Below are 23,516 nucleotides of genomic sequence, written 5' to 3'. Positions count from 1 at the left end.
AGATGTGACAGATGTGAAAAAGGCACTTGCGTGACTTTGGTAAATCAAATATAAATGTTTGAAAACGTTGAACAAAGTCCTCAGCACAGAAAAAACAATGGCTTCTGAATAACGCAAACTGTTGCAGGCTTCAGCTACAGTATAACTACAGTGTTTGGGAGTAAAGTAGGTGTTGTTTTAGACAAACCTGCACAAACTTCTGCTGGAATAAGATGGATATTATGGATGAAATAGTTTTGTTTCAAATTCAGTTTCTTTCTTTTGGGATACTTTAGAATAGATAATATCTGACAGAGCCTAATAGTGAATAATTAATTCCAGGTTTTTAAAATCACACTCGAGACGCCTTCTTTTTATTGCAAGGGTTCACGTAATGTAAATGAGCTTTGTAAAATGTCAAAGATTTTTAATATCTGATGTTGTTTGTGTTTTATCCTAGATGGAAATAATCCTTTTTACCGTCCCTATCGGATTCCTCAACTATGTAAATTCTGTGATGTGTTGGAAAGCAACTGCAATGGCAAAGACACCTGTGAAAGCAACTGCTCCATCACGTCCATCTGTGAGAGTCCAGATGAGATCTGTGTGGCTATCTGGTACGTCCTTGTCAAAGTCATCCTTTTCCGCAGCTTTATATTAAGTGTGAAACGTCTTGTGCACACAAGTGTAAAACATTCACAGATTCCAATATCATTTTAAAAATTTTCACAAAATATGGTGGCGATTGAGGAGGGGGATCAGTAAAATGAGGTGCCGGATCTGGTGTGTTCCGGCACAAGTTAAGCCCTTGTACTTACTCTCAATAAGTGTTGTCAAAAGTTTGGATTTGGTACCCGTCAATACTGATATATATGGTAAATCTTAGTTACTTTATTAGGCAGCCTACTATGTTAACTTAGGTATGCAATCTGACACAATAACAAGCACTCTAAATTATAAAGCTTCTTTATTTTGGTCTCTTGTCAAGACAAGATCTAAAACAGATCGAAAATGGTAGGGATTAAGCCAAAGGAAGGCTGTATAATTTTTATCCCTGAACTTACTTTTTCTCTGTCTCAGATTTTGCTCCCCAGAGCATCTGATATGCACCTCACTCAGGAAATGCATTGAGGCTTCTCCTACCGTAATACACCTAAACCACAGATTGCAGTAAAACTCGTCTCAGGGAAGCATTTTGGGTTTTTCTCGTTAACTTCAGGGAAAGAGTTGTTGAACTAAATCACTTATCAATTTAATGAACACCATAATACCAGCCATACGTGTAAAGCACAAATAATGTCTTTCAATTTGGTCAAGTCCAGAGACCGTCGTCCTTCAACGAATCTCCAACATTGGAAGCTGCTTGCTTTTCTGTCTGTTCCACTGCTTCGTTTTTTTAGATGTTTGCTCGCACTTTTTTTGCAGTCTGGAGCACGTCAAACTCACAAAATGCCCCAGAGGATGTCTAATGATTTTTTGCATTAACTTCACATGTAAATCACTTGCGCTTCAACTGCGTCATTTTTCAAAAGACATATATGCAACGGCTATAAGTCTTGTTAAACAATTAATTGCATACTGAAATAAATATAATTTTACTATATGGTTTGGAATTTTATGTTTTATGAGATTATTTACATTTTTTTGAGATTATTTTTGCGTTTAATTAAGAATTTTGCAGAATCGCAAAAATTTGCGACTTTTTGTTGATTTTGCTTTGGATTCAGCGATCACGGAATTGCAAAAAACTAGGGGGTCTGACAATGTGAAAGTTGAATGTGCTGTCAATTCTATGTTGTTTTGAATTGTGTAAACGGTGCAGTTAAATATAGCATCAGGTCATTGCTTTGTCTAAGTGCTTATTAATTTTACTGATGTAACAATGAAAAGGACGCTTATTGTCAAAATCAATTGAGAATTTTAAATAACAGCTAAATTTATTTCATGTTGACAAACCTGTCATTTGATGGCATAATCCCCCTAAGCACAGTGTATGTTTATGTTTGTATCCTCAGGAGGCAGAGTGATGACAACAACACAATCGAGACGTTGTGCCACAACCCCACCGTGCCCCTCTACGGCATCATGGTGGAGAACAACAACAACACCAAGTGCGAAATGAAAAAGAGGATTTCAAACAGCGGCCCTTTCCACATCTGCTCCTGCAACGAGGTAGAGTGCAACGACATGCTGCTGTTCAAACGTGAGTTTCCCTATTCATTCCTTCTTTTTTTTTTCAAGCTCTATTCAGTCTACCTTGTGTGATTGATAGTTGGGTTTGGAATGATGAAATTGTAAATTCAAACCTTTGTGTTCCTGAAAAAAACACCTCAAGTTGATTCAGTGGGATTATGTGGATGGTAAAACATTAAACAGAGCCGCATTTTTAGAAATAAAGTACATGAAGTTATAATCAAATTGTTTGAAATTAGCATGACCACAGTTTATACATGGTGTTCATATTATTGTTCATGATTACTTGCAAGCTTTATTCAGACAGAAATAAAAGTATTGTTAACAATGAGTACGTTTACCTGGACACCAATAATCAGATTTTAAAATGTAAACCCATTCAAACTGTTACTGTCGTGTAGGCCTTTCGCCGCAATTGGGGATCGGATAATCTACACACACATTCTCTGCACTTACCGAATCAGTGAAAGACCACAGACACCTGCATGACAAAATGCAGAGGTTTTTATCCCTTACAGTATGCGGTATGACATTCCATTAAAACAACACTCTTCCGAAAGGACTTCCGGTTAAGCATGTGAGTGGGTAGACGCACTTGAGGTTAGCTCCCGAGCATTTTCATCTTTCAATATATCTAGCTGGCTGCTTAAATCTTCAAACACGCTTGGTGGTTTCCTATTTGCATCGGGCATCAGACGGTTACAGTTTGGAAGGACTTATGGCTTCTGAAAGGCAGAAAAAACTTAAAACGTCGGCGGCCGCGACAGAGAGTCATGGCGACAGGCTGCCGCTGGATCTGGAGAATCTCCGCGCCACGCTGATCACCGAGCTAACTTCTACCATCGCAGAACAGGTGAAAGCAGCAATTGACACTGCTCTTGCTCCAGTTGTTGCATCTTTTGAGAGTTTTAAATCAAGCATCGAGTCACAAGGTCGACGCATTGACGAACTTGATCAGCATATGAACGATTACAGCGACCGCATTGTAGCACTGGAGCAGACGGTGCTAAAGTTGAATTCAGCCAATAAAGTACTCACCGAGAAAGTGGAGGACTTGGAATCGCGCTCTCGGCGCTGTAATCTCCGGGTTATCGGCCTTCCAGAAGGAGTAGAAGGGAGCGATCCGGTCACATTTATGTCGCACTTTTTCCAGGACGTGCTCGGATCGGAGATGTTTCCAGCTCCTCCATTGCTGGATAGAGCGCACCGTATTGGCCCCGCATCTTTGGCCGACAAGGAGAATCAAAGAGCTAGAGTGATGATCGTGCGGTTTCACTACTTCACTGACAAAGAAAAGGTTGTCCGGCGAGGGAATTGGAACCAGCTCTTCTATCAGAGCCACAAGATCTTCGTTTTCCCTGATTACAACTCTAGTGTGGCTAAAAGGAGAGCAGCATTTTCAGTTGTGAGAAATGGCTTGCGTGAGAAGAACGTGAGATTTTCTCTTAGATTTCCGGCTCGCCTAATTATCAGCATTGGCGATGAAAAGTTTCAATTCGACTGCCCTAAAGAAGCCCAGCGGTGGTTCAACGAACGGTATTCTACTTCTTAGACATCACACTGAGATGAATACGTATTAAACATCATTGTATTTACAGCTGTACAGTACTCCGTTAACTGATGACTGTTAACCAAGCTGGTTCAGACAAACGTTTTTTTTTTTTTTTTCATGGTGCCAGAAATGACTTTTGCTTTATATGTTCGGGAGTGACCTCACGTGATTTTGATGCCGATATATAGTGTTTTTGTGCATCGGAGGTTAACAAGTTTTGGAGTTCTGCCTCCATTGTTTGGGAATGGAGAGAAGAAGTTGAGTAATGTTCCTGGTAAAGATGGGTGGGGAGGGATGGTGGGCGGTGTTATTTATCTTTATTTTTAAATTTATTTATTTATTTTTTTCCTTTCCTGTCCTTGTTTTTTTTTTTTTTTTTTTTTTTTTTTTTTTTGTGCTTCTATGCTTGTGGCCTTCTCTCAACTTGTATATTAAAGCAACTAGATGAACAAAACCAGAAATTTAGTTAGATTCTTGAGTTGGAATGTTAAAGGACTCAATGGTCCTATTAAAAGATCTAAAGTTTTGACTCATTTGAAGCTACAAAAACCTGACATCATATTCCTTCAGGAAACACATCTGCGACTTAAGGATCAAGGCAGACTCCAAACTCGATGGACATCACACACTTTTCATTCCAACTTTGATTCCAGATGTAGAGGAGTTGCCATATTGATAAATAAGACTGTTCACTTTTCTATGGACAATGTTATTTCTGATGTGAATGGTAGATACCTAATTGTGAAAGGGAAAATTTCACAAACACCAGTAGTTTTGGTAAATGTATATGCCCCCAACTTTGATAATACTCTTTTTGCTCAGAATTTGTTGTCAAAGATCCCAGCTCTGAATACACATCATTTAATATTCGGGGGAGACCTAAACTGCGTTATTGACCCAGAATTGGATAAATCCAGTACTATTAAGAAAGTTCCCTCTGGTATGTCAAAGGTTTTTTCTGAGTTTATGGTTCAAAATGGTTATACTGACCCATGGAGACACTTTAATCCCTCAGCAAGAAAATATTCATTTTTCTCAAATGTCCATCAATCTTTCTCTCGTATTGATTATTTTTTTATTAATAATTCTCTAATTACTCAGGTGGTAGACTCTGAATATTTACCAATTGTTATTTCAGATCATGCCCCTCTAAGTCTCGATATTAATTTATTCTTACCACATACTTCTCGATCACCCTGGCGGTTCAACTCTTTACTTCTATCCGATTCAGCTTTTTGTGAATATATTTCTAATTCAATAGATGACTTTCTCTTTACTAACCAGACCGATTCAATCTCCTATTCCTTACTGTGGGAAACTTTAAAGGCCTTTTTAAGAGGGAAGATAATTTCTTATTCTGCCTATATTAATAAGGAGCGTAGGAATAAGATTAAAAAGTTATCTGAAGATATTCAAGCACTAGATGACCAGTATGCTCATAGCCCAACTCCTGAGCTAAATAAACAAAGGCTAAATTTGCAGGCAGAATTTAATTTGTTATCCACAGGTGAGGCTGAGAGGCTTTTGTTACAGACACGTGGCAGTTATTACGAATACGGGGATAAGGCCAGTCGTCTTTTAGCCCATCAGCTTCGTAAGAGAGCCGCTTCACGCTTTATTACACAAATTGCACAACCTGATGGTACACTAACTTCTGATCCAGTTAAGATTAATTCCATATTTAAAAACTTTTACTCTTCTCTGTATACAAATGAAGCTTCTAACAATCTAGAAGAATTAAACCAATTTCTTGGCCGCATTAGCTTTCCTAAGGTTGATTCTATTTTAGTGTCCGAAATTGATGGGCCAATTACATTAGAGGAGATTACCAAATCAATTAACTCATTGCAGTCTAAGAAATCCCCCGGCCCTGATGGTCTACCATCAGAATTTTATAAGAAATTTCATTTCAAATTGGCTCCGCTGCTTCTGTCTGTTTTTAAGGAATCTTTAGATCTAGGTAAATTGCCCCCAACATTGAGACAAGCAACTATAACTCTATTGCCTAAAGACGGGAAGGATCCAACATTATGTAATTCATACAGACCCATTAGCCTACTCAATGTTGATGTTAAGATCTTAGCCAAAATTCTGGCCTCTCGATTAGAACCAATAGTTCCTAGTATTATCTCAGAGGAACAAACTGGATTCATTAAAGGACGATATTCATTTTCTAATATTCGCACTCTGTTTAACATTATATACTCAAGACAAAGCAGCGACTCCTCAGAGGTAATTATTTCATTAGATGCTGAAAAAGCATTTGATAGGATAGAGTGGGTTTACCTTTTCAGAGTACTGGAAAAGTTTGGTTTTGGGAATGGATTAATATCATGGATTCGCTTACTATATGCTGACCCGCAAGCTTCAATTTATACAAACAATGTTAACTCTGAGTATTTCAACTTATTTCGGGGCACACGTCAAGGGTGCCCTCTATCTCCATTACTTTTTGCAATAGCTATTGAACCCCTCTCAATAATGTTTAGAACACTTCCTGTATTTCAAGGTATAATCCGTAAAGGAATGGAACATAAGTTAGCCTTATATGCTGATGACTTATTACTCTATATCACTGATCCAATTGCATCTATTCCCCAAATAATTTGTTTATTAAATAATTTCGGTAAGTTTTCTGGGTATAAATTGAACTTTCAGAAGAGTGAATGTCTACCTATAAACCAATCTGGCCAAAAATTAAAACAGAATGACATCCCTTTCCATTTGGAGAGAACTAAATTCAAGTATCTTGGTGTTAATGTTACTCTTTCTTATTCTGCCTTAAAGTCAGCAAATTTTACACCTTTAATTTCATACATGAAATCAGCTTTTTCAAGATGGGCATCGCTCCCATTATCACCACTAGGCAGGATAAATGCTGTAAAAATGAATATTCTTCCAAAGTTTCTTTACCTCTTTCAAGCTATTCCTTTGTTTCTCCCAAAATCTTTCTTTAAGAATATAGATCAGTTAATTTCTTCTTTTATATGGGCAGGTAAATCTCCTAGAGTTTCCAAAAGTTCTCTGCAAAAAAGTCGAATAAGTGGAGGGCTCTCCTTGCCTAACTTTATGTATTATTATTGGGCGGCAAATATTCAGAAACTGGTGTTTTGGGTACAGGCCTCTTCTTTATCATGGTGCTACTTAGAAGCAAAGTCCTGTTCTTCAACATCTCTCCCTGCTATGGTATTCTCTTCTCTACCAGTGTCCCCTTCGCATTATACAGATAATCTAATAGTGTGTGCTTCTCTTAAAATATTCTTTCAATTTAGGCGTCACTTTAAATTTACCTCTGCATCGACTATGGCCCCTATAAATAATAATCATCTTTTTCTTCCTCCTTTCTCAGATTCTGTATTTTCTTTCTGGGAAAATAAAGGTCTGAAATGCTTTGAAGATCTCTATATTAACAATGTGTTTGTAAATTTTTCGGAATTATCATCAATATTTAACCTGCTCCCCTCCCACTTATTTCGTTATTTTCAGATTAGACATTGTGCTTCCTCTCTGTTCTCTGAGTTTCCCTCTCTGCCTACGAAGTCTCCATGGGAAGAGGTATTTAAACTGAATGTTCATACCAGTGGGATTATTTCTAAAATATATGCAATTATTTTGTCAAAGGACAATTCTCATAATATTAAAGCTATCAGGGCCTGGGAAGAGGAACTTGACTTAGAGTTTGAAGTTGACTACTGGAGTGCAGTATTGGACAATGTGCGCACCTCCACTTCATGCGCTAGACTTAGTTTTATACAATTTAAAACGATACACAGAGCTCATCTCTCAAAGGCCAAACTTTCTAAAATGTATCCCAATGTTTCTGATAGGTGCGATAAGTGTAAACTATCACCTTGTAACCTTAGTCATATGTTTGTATTTTGTCCCAAGTTGCAAAATTACTGGATTACTTTCTTCAAAATTGTTTCAGATATCCTTGGGGTCAAGTTAGCTGTTTGCCCTTTAATCGCGATCTTTGGTGTTCCCTCTCAGTGTCAACTTTTAAACCGGAGACACGCTGACATTGTGGCTTTTGCCTCTCTTCTCGCTAGGCGCAGAATACTTTTGTCTTGGACCTCCCCACAACCCCCCTCTATTTCATTATGGCTCAAAGATTTGGTCTTCTTTTTAAAACTTGAGAAAATTAAATTCAATATCAGAGGTAGGGGAGAACATTTTTTTGAAAAATGGCAACAATTTATTGCATTCTTTAATCACTTAAAAACCTTAGATGTGGATTGAGTGAAGGTACATGTGTATGTATGTATATGGTTTGTAATTGTAATTTTTTTAATATAATTTTTTTTTTTCTGTATTTGTATTTTATTTTATTTATTATTATTTTGTTTATTTTATTTATTTATTTATTCATTTGTAAATGTTGATTGTTTTAATTGGGGATTGTTTTGTTTTGTGGCTTGTTATAAAATGTAAAATGCTATTTGCAAGAATAAAAATTCCATGACAAAAAAAAAAAAAAAACAACACTCTTCCAACCTTTCGTACTCCACTGGGGGGCATGCATGAAATGTTCCTGAGTGAAAGTAAAAGTGCCAAACTGTAGATAAAGTCGACAAACTTAAAAATCAAACACCCAATATTACATGAAACTCCAGAGGAAATGTGGATAGTGTGATGACGCAATGATGTTAATTGAACTGTGCTATACCATGTAAAACGGGACCATGAAAGGAACTATTAAAAAACAACTCATGTAAACACTGAAATCATATTATTGGAGTTTGCATGTTTTCCTCGTATTGGCATGTGTTTCCTCCGGGTGCTCTGGTTTCCCCTGCGAGCACAAAGACATGTTCTATAGGTGAATTGGGTAAGCTAAATTGTCAGTAGTGTATTTGTGAATGTGAGTGCATGGATGTTTCCCAGTGATGGGTTGCAGCTGGAAGGGTATCCGGTGCGTAAAACATATTCATATCTGTATTTTGCTCTGTCTGGAGGCAGCACCTAAGCTTTTGCACTCATCATAGCACACGTGCTGCTGATGATGTGACAATAAAAGTGATTTGATGTGATTTGAAAAGTTTGAGGTCAGTAGGTTTTTTAAATGTTTTAAAATAAGCTTCTTCTTTTCTCCAAAGCTGCATTCATTTCATCAAAAATACAGAACAAATTGTGAAATGTTTTTGCACTATAAAATAACTGTTTAAAAGTAGTTTATAAATTAATTTAATAATTTATTCCAGTGATTTAATGATGAATTTTCAGCTTCATTACTCCAATATTCAGTCACATGATCCTTCATAATATTCAATCAAATATTTATTATTATTATTATTATTATATAAATATTATTATTATTATGACTATCCTGGTTATGATCATTATGATTATTATTATTATTGTTGTTGTTGTTGTTTTTGTTGTTATTATCATTATCATTATTTTATTATTATTGTTATTATTATTATTATTATTATTATTATAACTATTATCATTGTTATTATCATTGTTGTTGTTGTTATTATTATTATTATTATTATTATTATTATTAATGGTATTAGTAATAAAGCACTAGGCTTTAAATAACTCAAATATTACCCTGATGCACAGTGAGATTTTGTTGCATTTGTCAATTGTTCCAGTTTTTGTGGAAATGTGCAGCGATCTGGATTCTGCGTGGGCCTGTGAATTAATCAGCATATCAAGAGCATATAGCCTACGTTACACCTCTCTGAGGTTTTCCACATGCTGTGGAAATTATATGCTGGTGTATAAAATGTATCAATGTAAAAAAAAACAGCCTGATTTTCTAGTGCTACACTTCACCTCAAAATATTAAATAAATAGAACTCAGTTCAGTCCCAAACTCCAGCAGAACATGTTTGCTTGTTCTCTGCATTAGCTTGCAGTGCTAATAGTGCTTTAGCACTTGCTCTTAGCATGAAGCGTGCTCTGGTATGTGAGCCCAGGTTGTCGTAACGTCCTAAAGCAGCTGCATTGTTGCTGGCCAGGCTGTTCTGTCTCAGGCAGACTTTCTACTGGCTTTGGTTGTGTGGACTGCTGAGGATCTCAGACATGTGGTTTCCTGTCTGTGTAACTCGAAGCAGAGACATCACAACCACATGGCGAAACAGCTGTGTGCCCTAAGCATGCTCTAAAATAATCGTATTTGCCACTATTTGGAAAGTTTATAGCATGTATTGTACATTTTAAAAAGCCACATTTTCGCTTTAGTTTTCACACAGATTTTTTCTGTCACACATTTGAAAATGCCAAAATAGTACGTGGGGATTTTTGAGATGCGGGATATCCTGAGATGAATGTGCCTTCTCCTTTCACTACACAAGCACAGTTATTGTAAGCCAATTTAGACACGTGCTGTCAAAGCACTTTATTTTGATGGCGCCCTGTTGACTATAAATAACTTGCTAATGAACCTACTATACAGGTCAACTGCACTCTCTGCTTAATGTGTACTAACATTTTATTTTGATAGTCCTCAAACAGACGCAGAGCAATAATTTAAATTAAGGCTGGGTATTAAAGTCCGAGTGAAATCAAAACTTAAGATATTTATTTTGCTGGTTTACTTTGTTATTGTAAGCTATGCGCTTAAATCAAACTTCATATCATATTCAGCCAGCAGCTAGCTCTCTGCAACTCTCACATGGTTACATACTGAAGCTAAGCTGGTCAGAACATGCATGGAAGACCATATGGGAAAGCTAGGAGGCTGTCGGAAGTGGTGTTAGTGAGACCAGCAGAGGGCGCTCAACCTGTGGTCAGTGTGGGTCCTAACACCCAAGTAGATTGTTGGGGTCTCTATACTGCTCAATGAGTGCCGTCTTTCTGATGAGACGTTAAACCGAGGTCCTGACTCTCTGAGGTTGTCAAAAATCCCAGGATGTCCTTTAAAAAAGAGAAGGGGTTTAACCAGGGGCCATCATTGCCTCCTAACCATCCCCATATTGTAATTGGCTTGACTGGTGCAGTATGGCTGCTGTCGCGTCATCCTAGTGGATACTGCATGCTGGTGGTGGATGAGGAGATTCCCCCCAAAAAATGTGTCAAGTGCTTTGAGTGTCCAGAAAAGCTGTATATAAATCTAAAGAATTATTATTATTATTATTATTATTATTATTATTATTATTATTATGGATATAAACAGTGTTGCCTCAACATTTTGTTAAAAAAAGTCCTACTGCTAACAGACTTGGAGTAAATTGACATATAGCCACAGTTTCTAAAGGGAACCATCGAAGTAAAGCATAAGCCAAAGAAACTAATGTTAATTTGTCGATATATGTCACCAAAAGCTGGCGTTTGGGCAGGTGTTTGATAAATGTAGTGTTGACTATGTAGGAGCAGTGGAGGCAGGCTGTAATTCCATCCGGTGAAGGAGGCCTCCTTCTCTGCCCGAGTGGGGAAGTATTGCAGGAAGTCCATGTTTACTTACTGGAACAGTTCCATGGCATATTTCTCCAGAAATGCCTGGCATTGTTTTCGCAGGCCGTAACATTTTTATGACATTAACTGCGGCTAAGAGCCTGCATGTTACAGCGATAAGCTCCGTGTTCTGCATTCAAATGGAGATGCCGGTGTTTCTTTCCACTTCATTATTGCAGCTATAGGGTAAACACACCGGCTCCTCATTATATACTGCAGACAGAGCACATATTTTACACACTTTTTTTTGCTGAATCAAATAAACAGCTTGCATTACTGGTGGACTTTTGGGAGGCTTGGTTCATTTTACAGACTCGAACCTTTGAGTCTCGTTCATCAAAATTAACTAATCTTTTTTTCTAGTCGTTTCGTTCATTTTGTTCTCCAAAATATTATTTGAATGGTACAAGTTGCTTCTAAACACATCTACAGCTAGCCTAAATGTTGATCACACTTCAAAAAAGTCACAACTAGAATGCTATAAGAAAGAGAAAATTAATAATTTATTGTTTACCTGGTCATTTCATCTATGATTAGCTCAGCACACCTCTTATTTCTGACATGTCTTCAAATTTGAGTTGTTCGTTCACGTGACACTGACAGTCCCATATGAGCTTAACTAATGCACTTAGTCTAGGCTGAAAGAACCCATGATTAGTTCACCTTTTGAGTTTTCAGGTTTTATAGTCATTCGTTCAGCACGTGACTCCATGTAAAGAGATGAACCGCGGTAATTGTGAATGTTTATAAATGCTAAAGATTTAGTTATTCAGAAAACTTCATTCATTCATTCCTTTTCCTTCGCTTTTCAGGGGGCAGGTCGTGGGGGCAGCAGTCTCTAGAGAGAACCCCAGACCTCCCTATCCCCAGAGACTTCCTCAAGCTCCTCTGGGTGAATCCGGAGGCGTTCCCAGGCTATCTGAGAGACATAGTCCCTCTAGCGTGTCTTGGGTCTTCCCCGAGGCCTGTAACACCTCTCTAGGTAGGCGTCCGGGAGGCATCTGAAACAGATGTCCGAGCCACTCAATGTGGAGGAGCAGCGGCTCTACTTCGAGCTCCTCCCGGGTGACAAAGCTCCTCACCCTATCTATAATTGTGCGCCCTGCCACCATACAAAGGAAACTTATTTTGGCTTTTGTCCGATATCTTGCCTTTTCAGTCATGACCCAAAAACATGATCATAGGAACATAGATTGACAGGTAAATCGAGAGCTTTGCCTTTTAAATCAGCTCCTTCTTTACCACAACAAACCGGTACATGGACCACATGCTGCTGCACCAATCCGCCTGTCAATATCACGTTCCATCCTTCCCACACTCGTGAACAAAACCCCAAGATTCTTTAACTCCTCCACCAGGGGTAAGGACTTTCCTCTAACCTCAGTAATCAGTATCAGTTTCAGTTCTGCCATTATGTCTTGGGTTCATAGGTTTTTTACCCTTGTACGTATAAGAGAGTGTAGTCCTAGAGCACTGATCATCAACTGGCAGCCCGCGGGCCAAATCTGGCCCGCTGAGCCGTTCCATCCGACTGGATTCCAAAATATTGAGAATCAAAAAGAAAATTGTGGTCCACACTATTAAAGCAACTAAAAATAACAACAACTGAATCTCTTGTCGGAATAACTACCATTTGCCTAAATTAAGGCTACACTCCGAAATGAGGACAGACTATGCGGCGTTAAGCATTTATTGTTTCAAACAGGTTAAAAAAAAAAAAAAAAAGGGAGGCATAATTTTTCTCATGCCCTTACTTAACATTTGTTTTTTATTTCTAAGTCTCAACAACATGCTTGAAACTAGCAGACTCCTCAGGACAGGGCAGGACAACTTAAAACAGCATGGTAAATAAATAACCTGGTACCAGAACAAAACAGGTCACAAATAAAGTTCGCAAATCAAATGAAACGTTAAGTGGACTTGAACTCAAATCACAATGCCGAAACGGGCTACTCACAGTGCTTAATCAATGGCTAAAGTTACATTTCCCCTCTGACACCAACTTTTTCACATCAGGCTTGGCCGCTGTTAGACTTTTCAATGTGTCATAGTTCTCGGGACAAGATACTTAAAATACACTCAGGCTTTCAGCACCGGAGAGCCACTGTCACATCGCCTGCGGCCTAAATTTCAGCCAGCTAGCTCTGAATGGCCGCCTCGCCAAATGGCAGCATTTTCACCGTGTTTGTGGAGAATTTTCTATTACTCCTAGTGGTTGAATGTGGTATAGGTGATGGGAGCCTGAATCAAATGCCTTCAGTTTGTAATGAAATGGAAAAAGTATAAGCATTAAACATAATTTTAAGCCAAAATTAGATTTTTATTTGATTTTCTTCTTGGCAGTCCGGCCTCCAAGGAGACTTGTAAAACTCTGGCCCTCTGACAAATATATTTGATGACCCCTGTCCTAGACGGACACAGTATATATATATTTTACAATATGTAAGGTTTGAAAACATGGAGTATTTTATGTTCTTGTTTAATTTTCACACATTATCACTAGTTTTTCAAATAAAACTCAATCGAAATGTATATTTGGCGATAAATATATAAAAAATAAGTCAAGAAAAATTAAAAATGGGATATTTTTTCATATAAAAAGTCAATATTCTTGCAATATTCAATTTTTTTGCAAGAAGACGAGTTTGTCCAAATTTGTCAGATTTTTCACAATTCTTGGTAGAAAGTTGTCTTAGAAATATGCTTTTAGAGGTTCTGTAGAGACACAGTTATGAGAGAGTTATCAGTTGTCACCAATAAACAGATTATCAAAATGAATAAACATTGTATGAATCTGTCTTCATCAGTGGGTTTGTACTGTGAGATTTCAGTTCCTCATTCTGAGTCATTATGGTGTTTGCGTATGCGAATGCTGCATGACAAACAGTCTGTGAGCATCAACACATCATTATGTCTTCTAGACCAAGCTCCAGACAAATGAATATAGTGAAAGAGGGAAATGGAGAAACTGTGGTTAACTGGATTACTGTCATTAGTTTACCAAGAAAAAATCGTAATTCAGTTTCAGCCAAAAAGGTGTCTGCTTTAACTGCAGAATATTAGCGCTTTAAAATCATCACTAACATTTCAGCAAGAGAATGCCCACACTGAGAAAATAGTTAACATTTTTAGGCAAGTTACTGCATGTAAAAAAAAAGTTACCATTATAATCATAATTTTTGTACCAAATGTTCTCTAAATTGTTGTTTATATGTAAATGAGGCATTACCTAATTTGCATACTTTTTACTTTTTTAACTGAAAAGTTAAAAAAAGCATTTGATCTGAAGAGTTGTTTACACACACACACACACACACGCATACAAATGAAAACACATTTTTACAATGTTTTGTAGAATAACATAAGGTAAATTATGCATGAATGTGTAAAAACTTTCAGAATATAGATGTAAATAAGACTGTGACGTCTGGATCTGTCCATTGTATTTTTGAGTGTTTTCTAATTTAAAGTTTCCGGTAGGCCTACTTTGTGTGTGAAGAGCAGGTCATACCCCTTCTACTCCATTGTTAAGCGCAACAGGATTTAGAAACAGCAATGAACGTCTTTCTGCAGTTCAAAGTGGACCCATTTAATGCAAAACTAAATGAATTTCTCCACTGATTATTTATAATAACAGGAACAATTAGTCTTGAAGAGAAAGTTTTTCGTATTGTCATAAACGAGCATGGCACGCAGTTTGATTTGTGAATGAATGGAGAATAATTGACAGGCACATCGATGGGAAGCACTGAAGTTAACATGAATTTAACCACTTGAATATTTTGTGCTTCACATTAAACTAGAGCATGGCTTTAGAACATTTGATATATAGTAGGCTACTACTTTCTAAGCCCTTATAATAGGCTGCCTCCATGGCTTTTGTTGGCTTATAAATTACACAGAATATAGCACACGTGCAAGATCAGATTTGGACCGGTACCAGCTGGCTAATACCCAATCCAGCAAAAAATATGTGATATCGAACTGATATCCAATCTATCCCTATTAACAATGTGTATTATAATTGATCTGATTCACAAAAATCTGAACATTCTGATAAAGTCAGTTCTAAACTGCCTAATTTTAAAATATTTTTTTACTGCAAGCAAACGTTCAGATTACAGATATGAATAAGACTGTGGTTACCATCCCTAATTTAAATACGACTCGTGATCCTAAGACAACGTAACATAAATAAACAACAGCCAAAGTGCTCCAATTAAATTATTTATTAACATAACCAGCAAAACAATCCAAAATGATGATCCCAACAGCGTAATAAATAACAACCAAACAAACCTAAAGCAGGTTAGATCTCCCCACTCCAAACGGAAAGTGTTAAGGAGAACACAACAATAAAACCGTCAAAAACTGTGCTGGCGTGGAGGAATGAGGGATCGCGAGAAGTCCGCTTCCATCCATTTTAAGGGCCTGCCAGCAAATCAACCAATAGAAAACTGAAAAGGTAAAAAAGACAAACAAGATCAATTGGAAGTTATAATTATGGGCAGGAGTGAAATGGTGAATGGTAAACGAAACCAAAAGAATACATAAACAAAAACACCACCCATCACCATTTGGTAATACGTGACATTGCATCAACCAGTACATAATCTTTACCAGCAACATGTTTCATTTCCAAGTTAAAAGCTTGTACAAAGCCAGCTCATCTCATCAAACGTTTGTTAGAATTACGCATTTTATGAATAAAGATGAGAGGGAAAGCCTTTAACAATGCGTATTAAAATTGATATCCAGAGCCACAAATTGATAAAGAACGATACAACAAAAACTTAATGGTGTATTTTGGATGTTTTCTTCACACTTTAAAAAACACTTTATGAAAAGCCAAATTGACAGATGAAAAAGTGTTTTTGCCTGGAGCAATAATGAAAGTGATTTTGTAACATCGTGTTCTAGTGTTTGTTTAATTTGGGCTCTGGAATGGGATGATTATGATGAGATATGATAACAGATTGATGTCGCTGATTAAGACAGGCATGTTTGCAACTCCACAATGATGGCCGTTATTGCCTAAGTTCGACAAACGTACATTTGTTTCTAATAAGCGACTCATAAAGCTTGTCAGAAGGAGTGTGTTGCACTTTTCATTGTGGCTTTGCACACATGTTTTTCTGTTTTTAGACTTGTAAACTTGATTGGCTCAATCGGAAGGAGCATGAAGTGAATGTGGAACCTTGAAGGCGTTTTGATTTAGAGCTCCTGGAAGCCTGTCGTGGTTTAATCATGACGCTCAACAGCTGATATATCGTACTATCGCACATTGAAGAAGCTGCACACTCAGACACTGGTGGTTGTTGTTTCAGTTTTTCAAGTTTCCTGTTCACATGAGAAATATTAGTCTTGCTTCTTTAGTTTGCAGCAGTGCGAATTGTTATTGTAGCATGTGAAATAGTGCATTACTCATATTAAAAAAATTATATATATATTGTTTTTAATTATTATTTTATTTTTATTTTTTTATTGTGAATTTTTAATTCTTTTTCAAATATTTCCCAAGTGATGTTTGGATATTTTAAGACATAATTAAACAGAATATTTCATTTGTAATAAATAACTTATTTTGTCTTTACTATGTTGCCATGATGAACTAAATAAATAATAATATAAATAAAAAAATTAAGGGCCCATTGACCTTAACTATTTTTTTTTAATTCTACCCAGAGATATAATATATATATATATATATATATATAATAGGAAATACAGTGAAAAGTTTTCTTGTTCTGTTGTTTTTTCATCAGAGTATCTCATTTATAAAAACTAATTTATTTTGTCCTCAACATGATGATGAACAAAATACAAATTAAGGGCCCTATTAATATTGACCTTAAATGTTTTTTATTGCAGCCAGAGATATAAAGATAAATAATATAAAAGATGTAAGACTTTCTTTAGAAAGTAAAATAATAGGAAATACTGTGAATAATGTTCTTGTTTTATATTTCTCATCTCGCAATTAAACAGAATAACTCAGTAGTGATTATTAAACCACACCGAACTGAGCAGAACTGAACTTAAACACTGAAAAACTGAACTACACTGTTCCAATTTACTATGACCTTTTATGTGAAGCTGCTTTGAAACAATCTACATTGTAAAAGCGCTATACAAATAAAGGTGAATTGAATTGAATTGAATTTATAATAACTAATTTATTTTGTCTTTACCATGATGCCATGATGATGAACAAAATAAATATTACTTGAAAATAACAGGCTCTATTAATATTAATCTTAACTTTTTTATTCTAGCCAGAGATATAAAGATATATAAAGGATATAAGACTTTTTCATAGACTATCTAATTATCTAAATAATAATCATATTAGTGCTGGGCAAAGATTAATGGCAATTAATCGCATCCAAAATAAAGGTTTCTTTAGGCATAATATATGTGTGTGCACTGTATATATTTATTAGGTATATACAAATGAACACATGCGTACATATATTTGAGAAAATGTTTAGATATATATTTTTATCTAAATATTTATAAATATTTTATATGTATATGATACAAATCATATATAAATGTAAATATCTATGCAAAAAAAAGTGTTGTATAGTTTTGCTTTTATGTATGTGTGTGTGTATTACTAATTGTATATACAGTGTATAATAAACGCACATATCTTATGTCATAACAATTTTTTATTTTAGATGCAATTAATCACAAATTTATTATTATTATTAATATTATTATTATTATTATAACCTTTATTTTACAAGGGGGAAAAAAAGCACATTGAGATTAAAAATCTCTTTTACAAGAGTGTCCTGGCCAAGGTGAAGTATACAGTTCACATGAGTAACAGGTAACATCATTTGTCCATCAAAACTCATGACAGTTAAAAGCACTCCGAACATCTACAGGCCAATGTGTCACTTTCCAAATCATTCATTCATTCATTTTCTTTTTGGCTTAGTCCCTCATTTTACTGCAACTTTATTCATCTTTGCCCAAAAAAATACAAAAAAATAAAAAACAAAATATATAATATATATTTCTTTCTCTTTATTAACTTTTCCCTCAGCACTCATATTCAATAATTTGCATTAAAAGAAGGATGCTAATGTTAGCTTCCTTTTTCCAACACTGCAGGTTCGATTGCAGATATATACTGTGCCTTTTTTGACACATCTGGTGACTGCTGCAGTCTTTGCACCAAAAGACAAAATGACAGATGCCAAAAATGTCTTTCTCGGGTCTTGTGCAAAGTATTCATTATTCTTTCCTTGGATGACAATCTCCGGGCCGTTTTCCTGACAGGATTGATGAGCTGCAGCATGTGTCTGTGTCTCACTGGAACATTTTCAGCCTGACACTGCGTTTCTACTCACCTGATCTTTGATCACAGGTTATTTCAGTGAAAACGAGAAGGAAAAAGAGTGCAAACGCAGACTCAGTTGGTCATTCTGTGTAGACTTAGCACACAACTGCAGATCTTGAAACCCACAAACATGGAGACTTTTGGAAACACTGCAGACCTGTATTCGTTTAAAAAACGATTGGCTTGTGTTTCAGTGCAGAGTAACCAAAACACACACTGTTGAAAATATATGCACAATTATTAGCCCCCCTGTTAAATTTAAATTCTTTTATATTTTCCCTTATTTCTGTTTAATGGAAAGAGAAGATTTTTTTTCAACGTGTTTCTGAACATAATAGTTTTAGTAACTCATTTCTAATAACTGATTTATTTTATCTTTGCCATAATGGCAGCCCAACTATTTTACTAGATATTTTTCAAGATATTAGTTTTCAGCTTAAAGTGACATTTAAAGGCTTAAGGTTAATTAGGCTAACTAGGCAAGTTAAGTTAATTAGGCAAGCCATTTTATAACAGTGGTTTGTTTTGTAGCCAAATGAAAAACATTTGCCTAAGGGGATTAACAATATAGACCTTAAATGGTTTTAAGAAATTTAAAAACTGCTTTTATTTTAGCCGAAATAAAATAAATAAGACTTTCTCCTGAAGTAAAAATATTATCGAAATACTGTGAGAAATGTCGTCTTCCATTAATTATCAATTGAGAAATATTTGATATTTGGCTTTTCTGGATCTTTGTTGATTCGTCAAGCCCTGGTTATGTGACCTCTACATTGAGTTTTGTTTTTGTTTGTGGCGCTCCACGACATCAAAGGAACTACTGCGACAAATGGGAGACATTTGTTTAGCTTTAATTAAATTTGTCAAGTGATTTACATCGCGCACTAGACCGGTCCGTTTATGACTAATGTAGTTTTGTTTGATTTTATAGACATTTTGTCTACACACATTACATGCATATAGATTTAAAGGATTTGTTGCGAACTTAAACTTGCATTTTCACTCTGTGCTGTTTTAATACTAGTTATTTATGACAAATACTATTATAATATTTGTTTTATTTCATATTTGTATGTAGTAAGGCTGCGCAATATTGGAAAAAAATTATATTTTATCAATATTTTATCTCTCTGCAGTAAATATTGCAATATGAATACAGTTTTACAAGATGCCTTGATTAGACATTTTTCTGGAGAGTCTGACTATATTCAGGTGCAAAAATGTAATAATCACAATTCATAAAAATTGCTTTGTCTTATTTCTAGTCCAAATATCTAAAAAAAAAATCTTAGATTAGGTTAAAATATTCATTTGTTTTCACCTTCAGAATTAATGAGCCAAAATGAAGAGTTTTTCCTTAAAGCAAGTAAAACTATCAGCCAATGGGGAAATTAAAATAATCTTATTTTCACTTTGAAATGTAGATATTTTAACTAGAAAGAAGACAACAATTCGAAGTAACAATTATGCATGAATAGTATAAATAAACACGATTAATCTTTCTTATGCCTCCAAACATCAACATTTTTGGATTCCAAATGTTTTAAACTGTCTTAAAATGCATACTCACAACTCTTAAAACACATGCAAATGATCAACTTTTACATTATTATGGATAAACTTTGCAGTAGCTCCTGGTCAGCTATAATTCAGACTCTATAATATGACTATTGCATGTGCACACATTGCGATATCAGTGCTGAAACAATATATTTTGCAGCCCTAGTATGTAGGCTACAATCTTAAATTCAAATTTTCTTGCTTTTAGTTGTTTAGACATGTGTGTTGTCAATCCAGTATAGCACATTTCATACACAATGGTAATTTAAAGTGCTTTACACAAGAATTTAAAATAAAAGAAAAACAACAAAGAATTAAAAATAAGCAGCAGTAGCTGAAGGCAGATTCACCCTGCTTTCACTGAACTTTAGGAATTTCTAATTTACTTGTTGTTAATGATCCAAGTTATCTGCTAGATTTGTATTCAGTGAGCATATATGTAATATATTGAGGTCCTAGGCCATTGTGATTTATAGACGAATAATAATACTTTAAAATATATTCCAAATGTAAACTGGGAGCCAGTGCAAAGACCTCAGGACAGGTGTGATGTGCTCTGTTTTTCTGGTTCTGGTTAGAATCCTGGCGACAGTGTCTGAATGAGCTGCTGCTGTCTGACTATCTTTTGATGAGTCCATTACAGTAATCCACCCTGGTGGTGATAAAAGCATCGGAGAGATCTTTTCTGAAACATAGTGGAAGCACCCGTATATACTGTATGAGTAACATTTCATTTTAAAGCGCTGTGTTAACACACTAGTTAAGTTTAGTGCTCTAGTTTAAACATAGCTTTTCTTTTTAGCTCAGGTCTGACCGGCACGTACACATATATTCACTGGCTCTCAAACACACCCACACACACATGCAGAGGAATCTTGGCCTCAGGTTATAGAGCTGAGAGTTTAAACTGTGAATCACACTGAGAAAAGCCAAGCGGCAGACCACGATGGTGTTAGTGAGACAAAAAAAAAAGAAAAAAGAGAGAGAAAAGTCAGACTTGTTTGTGGTTTCAGCCATGCTATAAAATGAAGTCGTAGCCATAACAAACAAACAGAAACAGGTCTGAGTTTCTCATGTTGAGCTTGTTACTGCTCTCAGTCTGGCTGTGTTTTTGTATTTTCAGGACAGGGATCGAAAAATGCAGTAAGATGTACATGTGGGAATCCTCACTATGAATAATGACATTTTCAGATTAAAGCAGGCATGCATTGTGCCCAGCCAGGAAAATCAAATGAAAACAGGATGAAGCTTGTTTGCCATTGATCATTAGTACACCAGAGAATGGAAAGAATCGACCTGTCTATAAACATAGAGTTAAAATGCCATGTTCGGAGATTTTATTAAATAAGTTATATTGTACTAGAAAACAGTAGTGAGTAATATAGTTTAGTAGATGTCCTAGATGTTTTAATGAAGTATTTTAATAAGACTTTATTTTAAAAAATGCATTTTGCATTTTTCCATTTTTATTCAAGGCAACCAACACTCCAATACTAGTAATATTAATAACAGTATCAATAATAATAATATTATTCAGTATATCAATAAACGTTGCACCATTAATGGATCTTTTTCCAGTATAGAAGCAATGGTAGTAGCACACTCACTAATGAGTGTGCGCTAATGAGAAACATGTCTGTTGTCGCCTCCACCACCAGCTAGAAGCATTAAAGTTTTAATAGATGAATTTGTGAGTCTGAGGTTTTGGAAAGCGTGATCCACTTGATTCTTGTTAAGACTATGTAAATGAGTGGTCAATCAGCTATTTTTGAAGGCTTGGGGGTGAACAGTAATTGGGGTTCACTCTAACATGTTTGTACTTTATTTTTCTTTAACTCACATTATTTCTCACATTTTTATTCTACACTGCTGTTTCCCTTGTCCTAAAATGGTCTGTTAAATTCCTGGTTCTAGGAAACTTCTGAATTAGAAATGCACAACAACAAGATATTATTATAAAAACTATATATATATATATATATATATATATATATATATATATATATATATATATATATATATATATATATATATATATATATATATATTTATATTTATATTTTTTGTGACATATGATATAGTAGAATAATTAGACCTTATTTACTGAAATATTAACTCATTTACATATTAAAGTATTTATATTACATAATAGTTTATCATTTATATTATTATATCAATTGTAAAATGATATGCTTATTGTAATCAATTAACTCTGGGAGTATGATAGTATTATATTACTTTTATTAAATTATATTACCCAATTCACTTGAGTTTTAATGCTGTAAGAAATTGTATTATTTATTCTTTTATTCATTTTATTTTTTGTAATATTCTTTTGATGCCATTTTTAACAGTGGTAATCCAAATACAGTTTTAGAGTTTTTCACAAAAAACAATTGTAACACTTTCGTATAATCTATGTCTCCAGTATGCTTTTTTTGCCATGAAAACGTCCATAGAAACTGGCATGGCGTTAAACTCAAACAAACAAACAAACAAGCTCAATTCACCTGCAGGTTTTTGTCTTGGAAAAAAAAGACAAAAACCTCTTTCTTTGCGTTGACCTTTAAGCATAATAACTTTGCAAATGCTGTTTACTCTCAAACAGCAACATCACACACTATCTATAGTTTAAAAAGTGAAAGCATAATCAAGTGTCTCTTTAACAGCAGAGCCTCATATTAGATGATAATGTCATGGAGAAGCTGGAAAGGGCACTGTCATTTCATGCATGATTATATAGTCTTTCATTTGGCTGGAGAACAGCTTTCTGCTGCTGCATGTGAAGGGTTGAGAGTGTTTTTCGTTTGCGCTTCACGGGCATGTTTGCCGACTGTTGTGTCTGCCAAACGCTTTGGCATTTATTGACGTTTTCTCTCGCAGTGTCGTGTATCCATTTCTGCTGGTTTCATGTCTGCGTCTCAATGATAAGGCGTGTCTGTGTGTTTGATGGAAGAATGCAGACAGACCAAACACTGACTCCACTCTCTGCCCACGTAGTTGGCAGGTCTCGCTTTGTCTCTGGATTGAACCTGCAGCCAATCCTCAGGCTGGCAGGAGCACGGCATATAGCAGGGTAAACTTTCCCCATGGTAGAACAGACGAGCAGTGTGCGAGCTTCACTCATGCTTGGAAAAACTGCTCACATACTGAGTTAATGATTAGGGGTTTGGGCAAACTGGTGACTTGGTGACTGAATGGTTATGCCTGCTACACTCAAAACTGACTCTTGCTGCTTGTTCAAATTAATTTAAAATGAGTTAAAAACACAATTCTTAAGTTGTTTTTTTTTGGGGGGGGGGGGCAACTTAATTGTTTTATGTTCAATCTACTTTGTAAAAATTATTATGTTAACTTAATTGATTTGTGTTGGGACAACATAAAGGAATTGTGTGGAACCCAGTATATATTTGAGCAATATCACATGAGTAGCAGTGTGATGTGGGTGTATATCGGGCCTCGGGCCTTAGTGCC

The 23,516-nt window shown here is 35.6% G+C and overlaps 1 protein-coding gene across 29 annotated transcripts in view; it reads left to right on the top strand.

Moving 5' to 3' along the window:
* tgfbr2b (transforming growth factor beta receptor 2b) overlaps positions 1 to 23,516 on the top strand; it is a 117,961-nt gene that overhangs the window by 63,031 nt on the left and 31,414 nt on the right. For 26 of the 29 annotated variants that reach the window (XM_073924594.1, XM_073924589.1, XM_073924585.1 and 23 more), the window contains 2 exon segments: positions 440 to 596; positions 1,995 to 2,182. In XM_073924594.1, the coding sequence (XP_073780695.1) occupies positions 440 to 596; positions 1,995 to 2,182 (345 nt within the window). 29 annotated transcript variants of the gene reach the window in all.

Source organism: Danio rerio, chromosome 16 (assembly GCF_049306965.1).
Source record: "Danio rerio strain Tuebingen ecotype United States chromosome 16, GRCz12tu, whole genome shotgun sequence".
Classification (NCBI taxonomy): Eukaryota; Metazoa; Chordata; class Actinopteri; order Cypriniformes; family Danionidae; genus Danio; species Danio rerio.
Note: the sequence above shows the minus strand (reverse complement) of the source record. Positions and strands in the feature narration are given on the sequence as shown.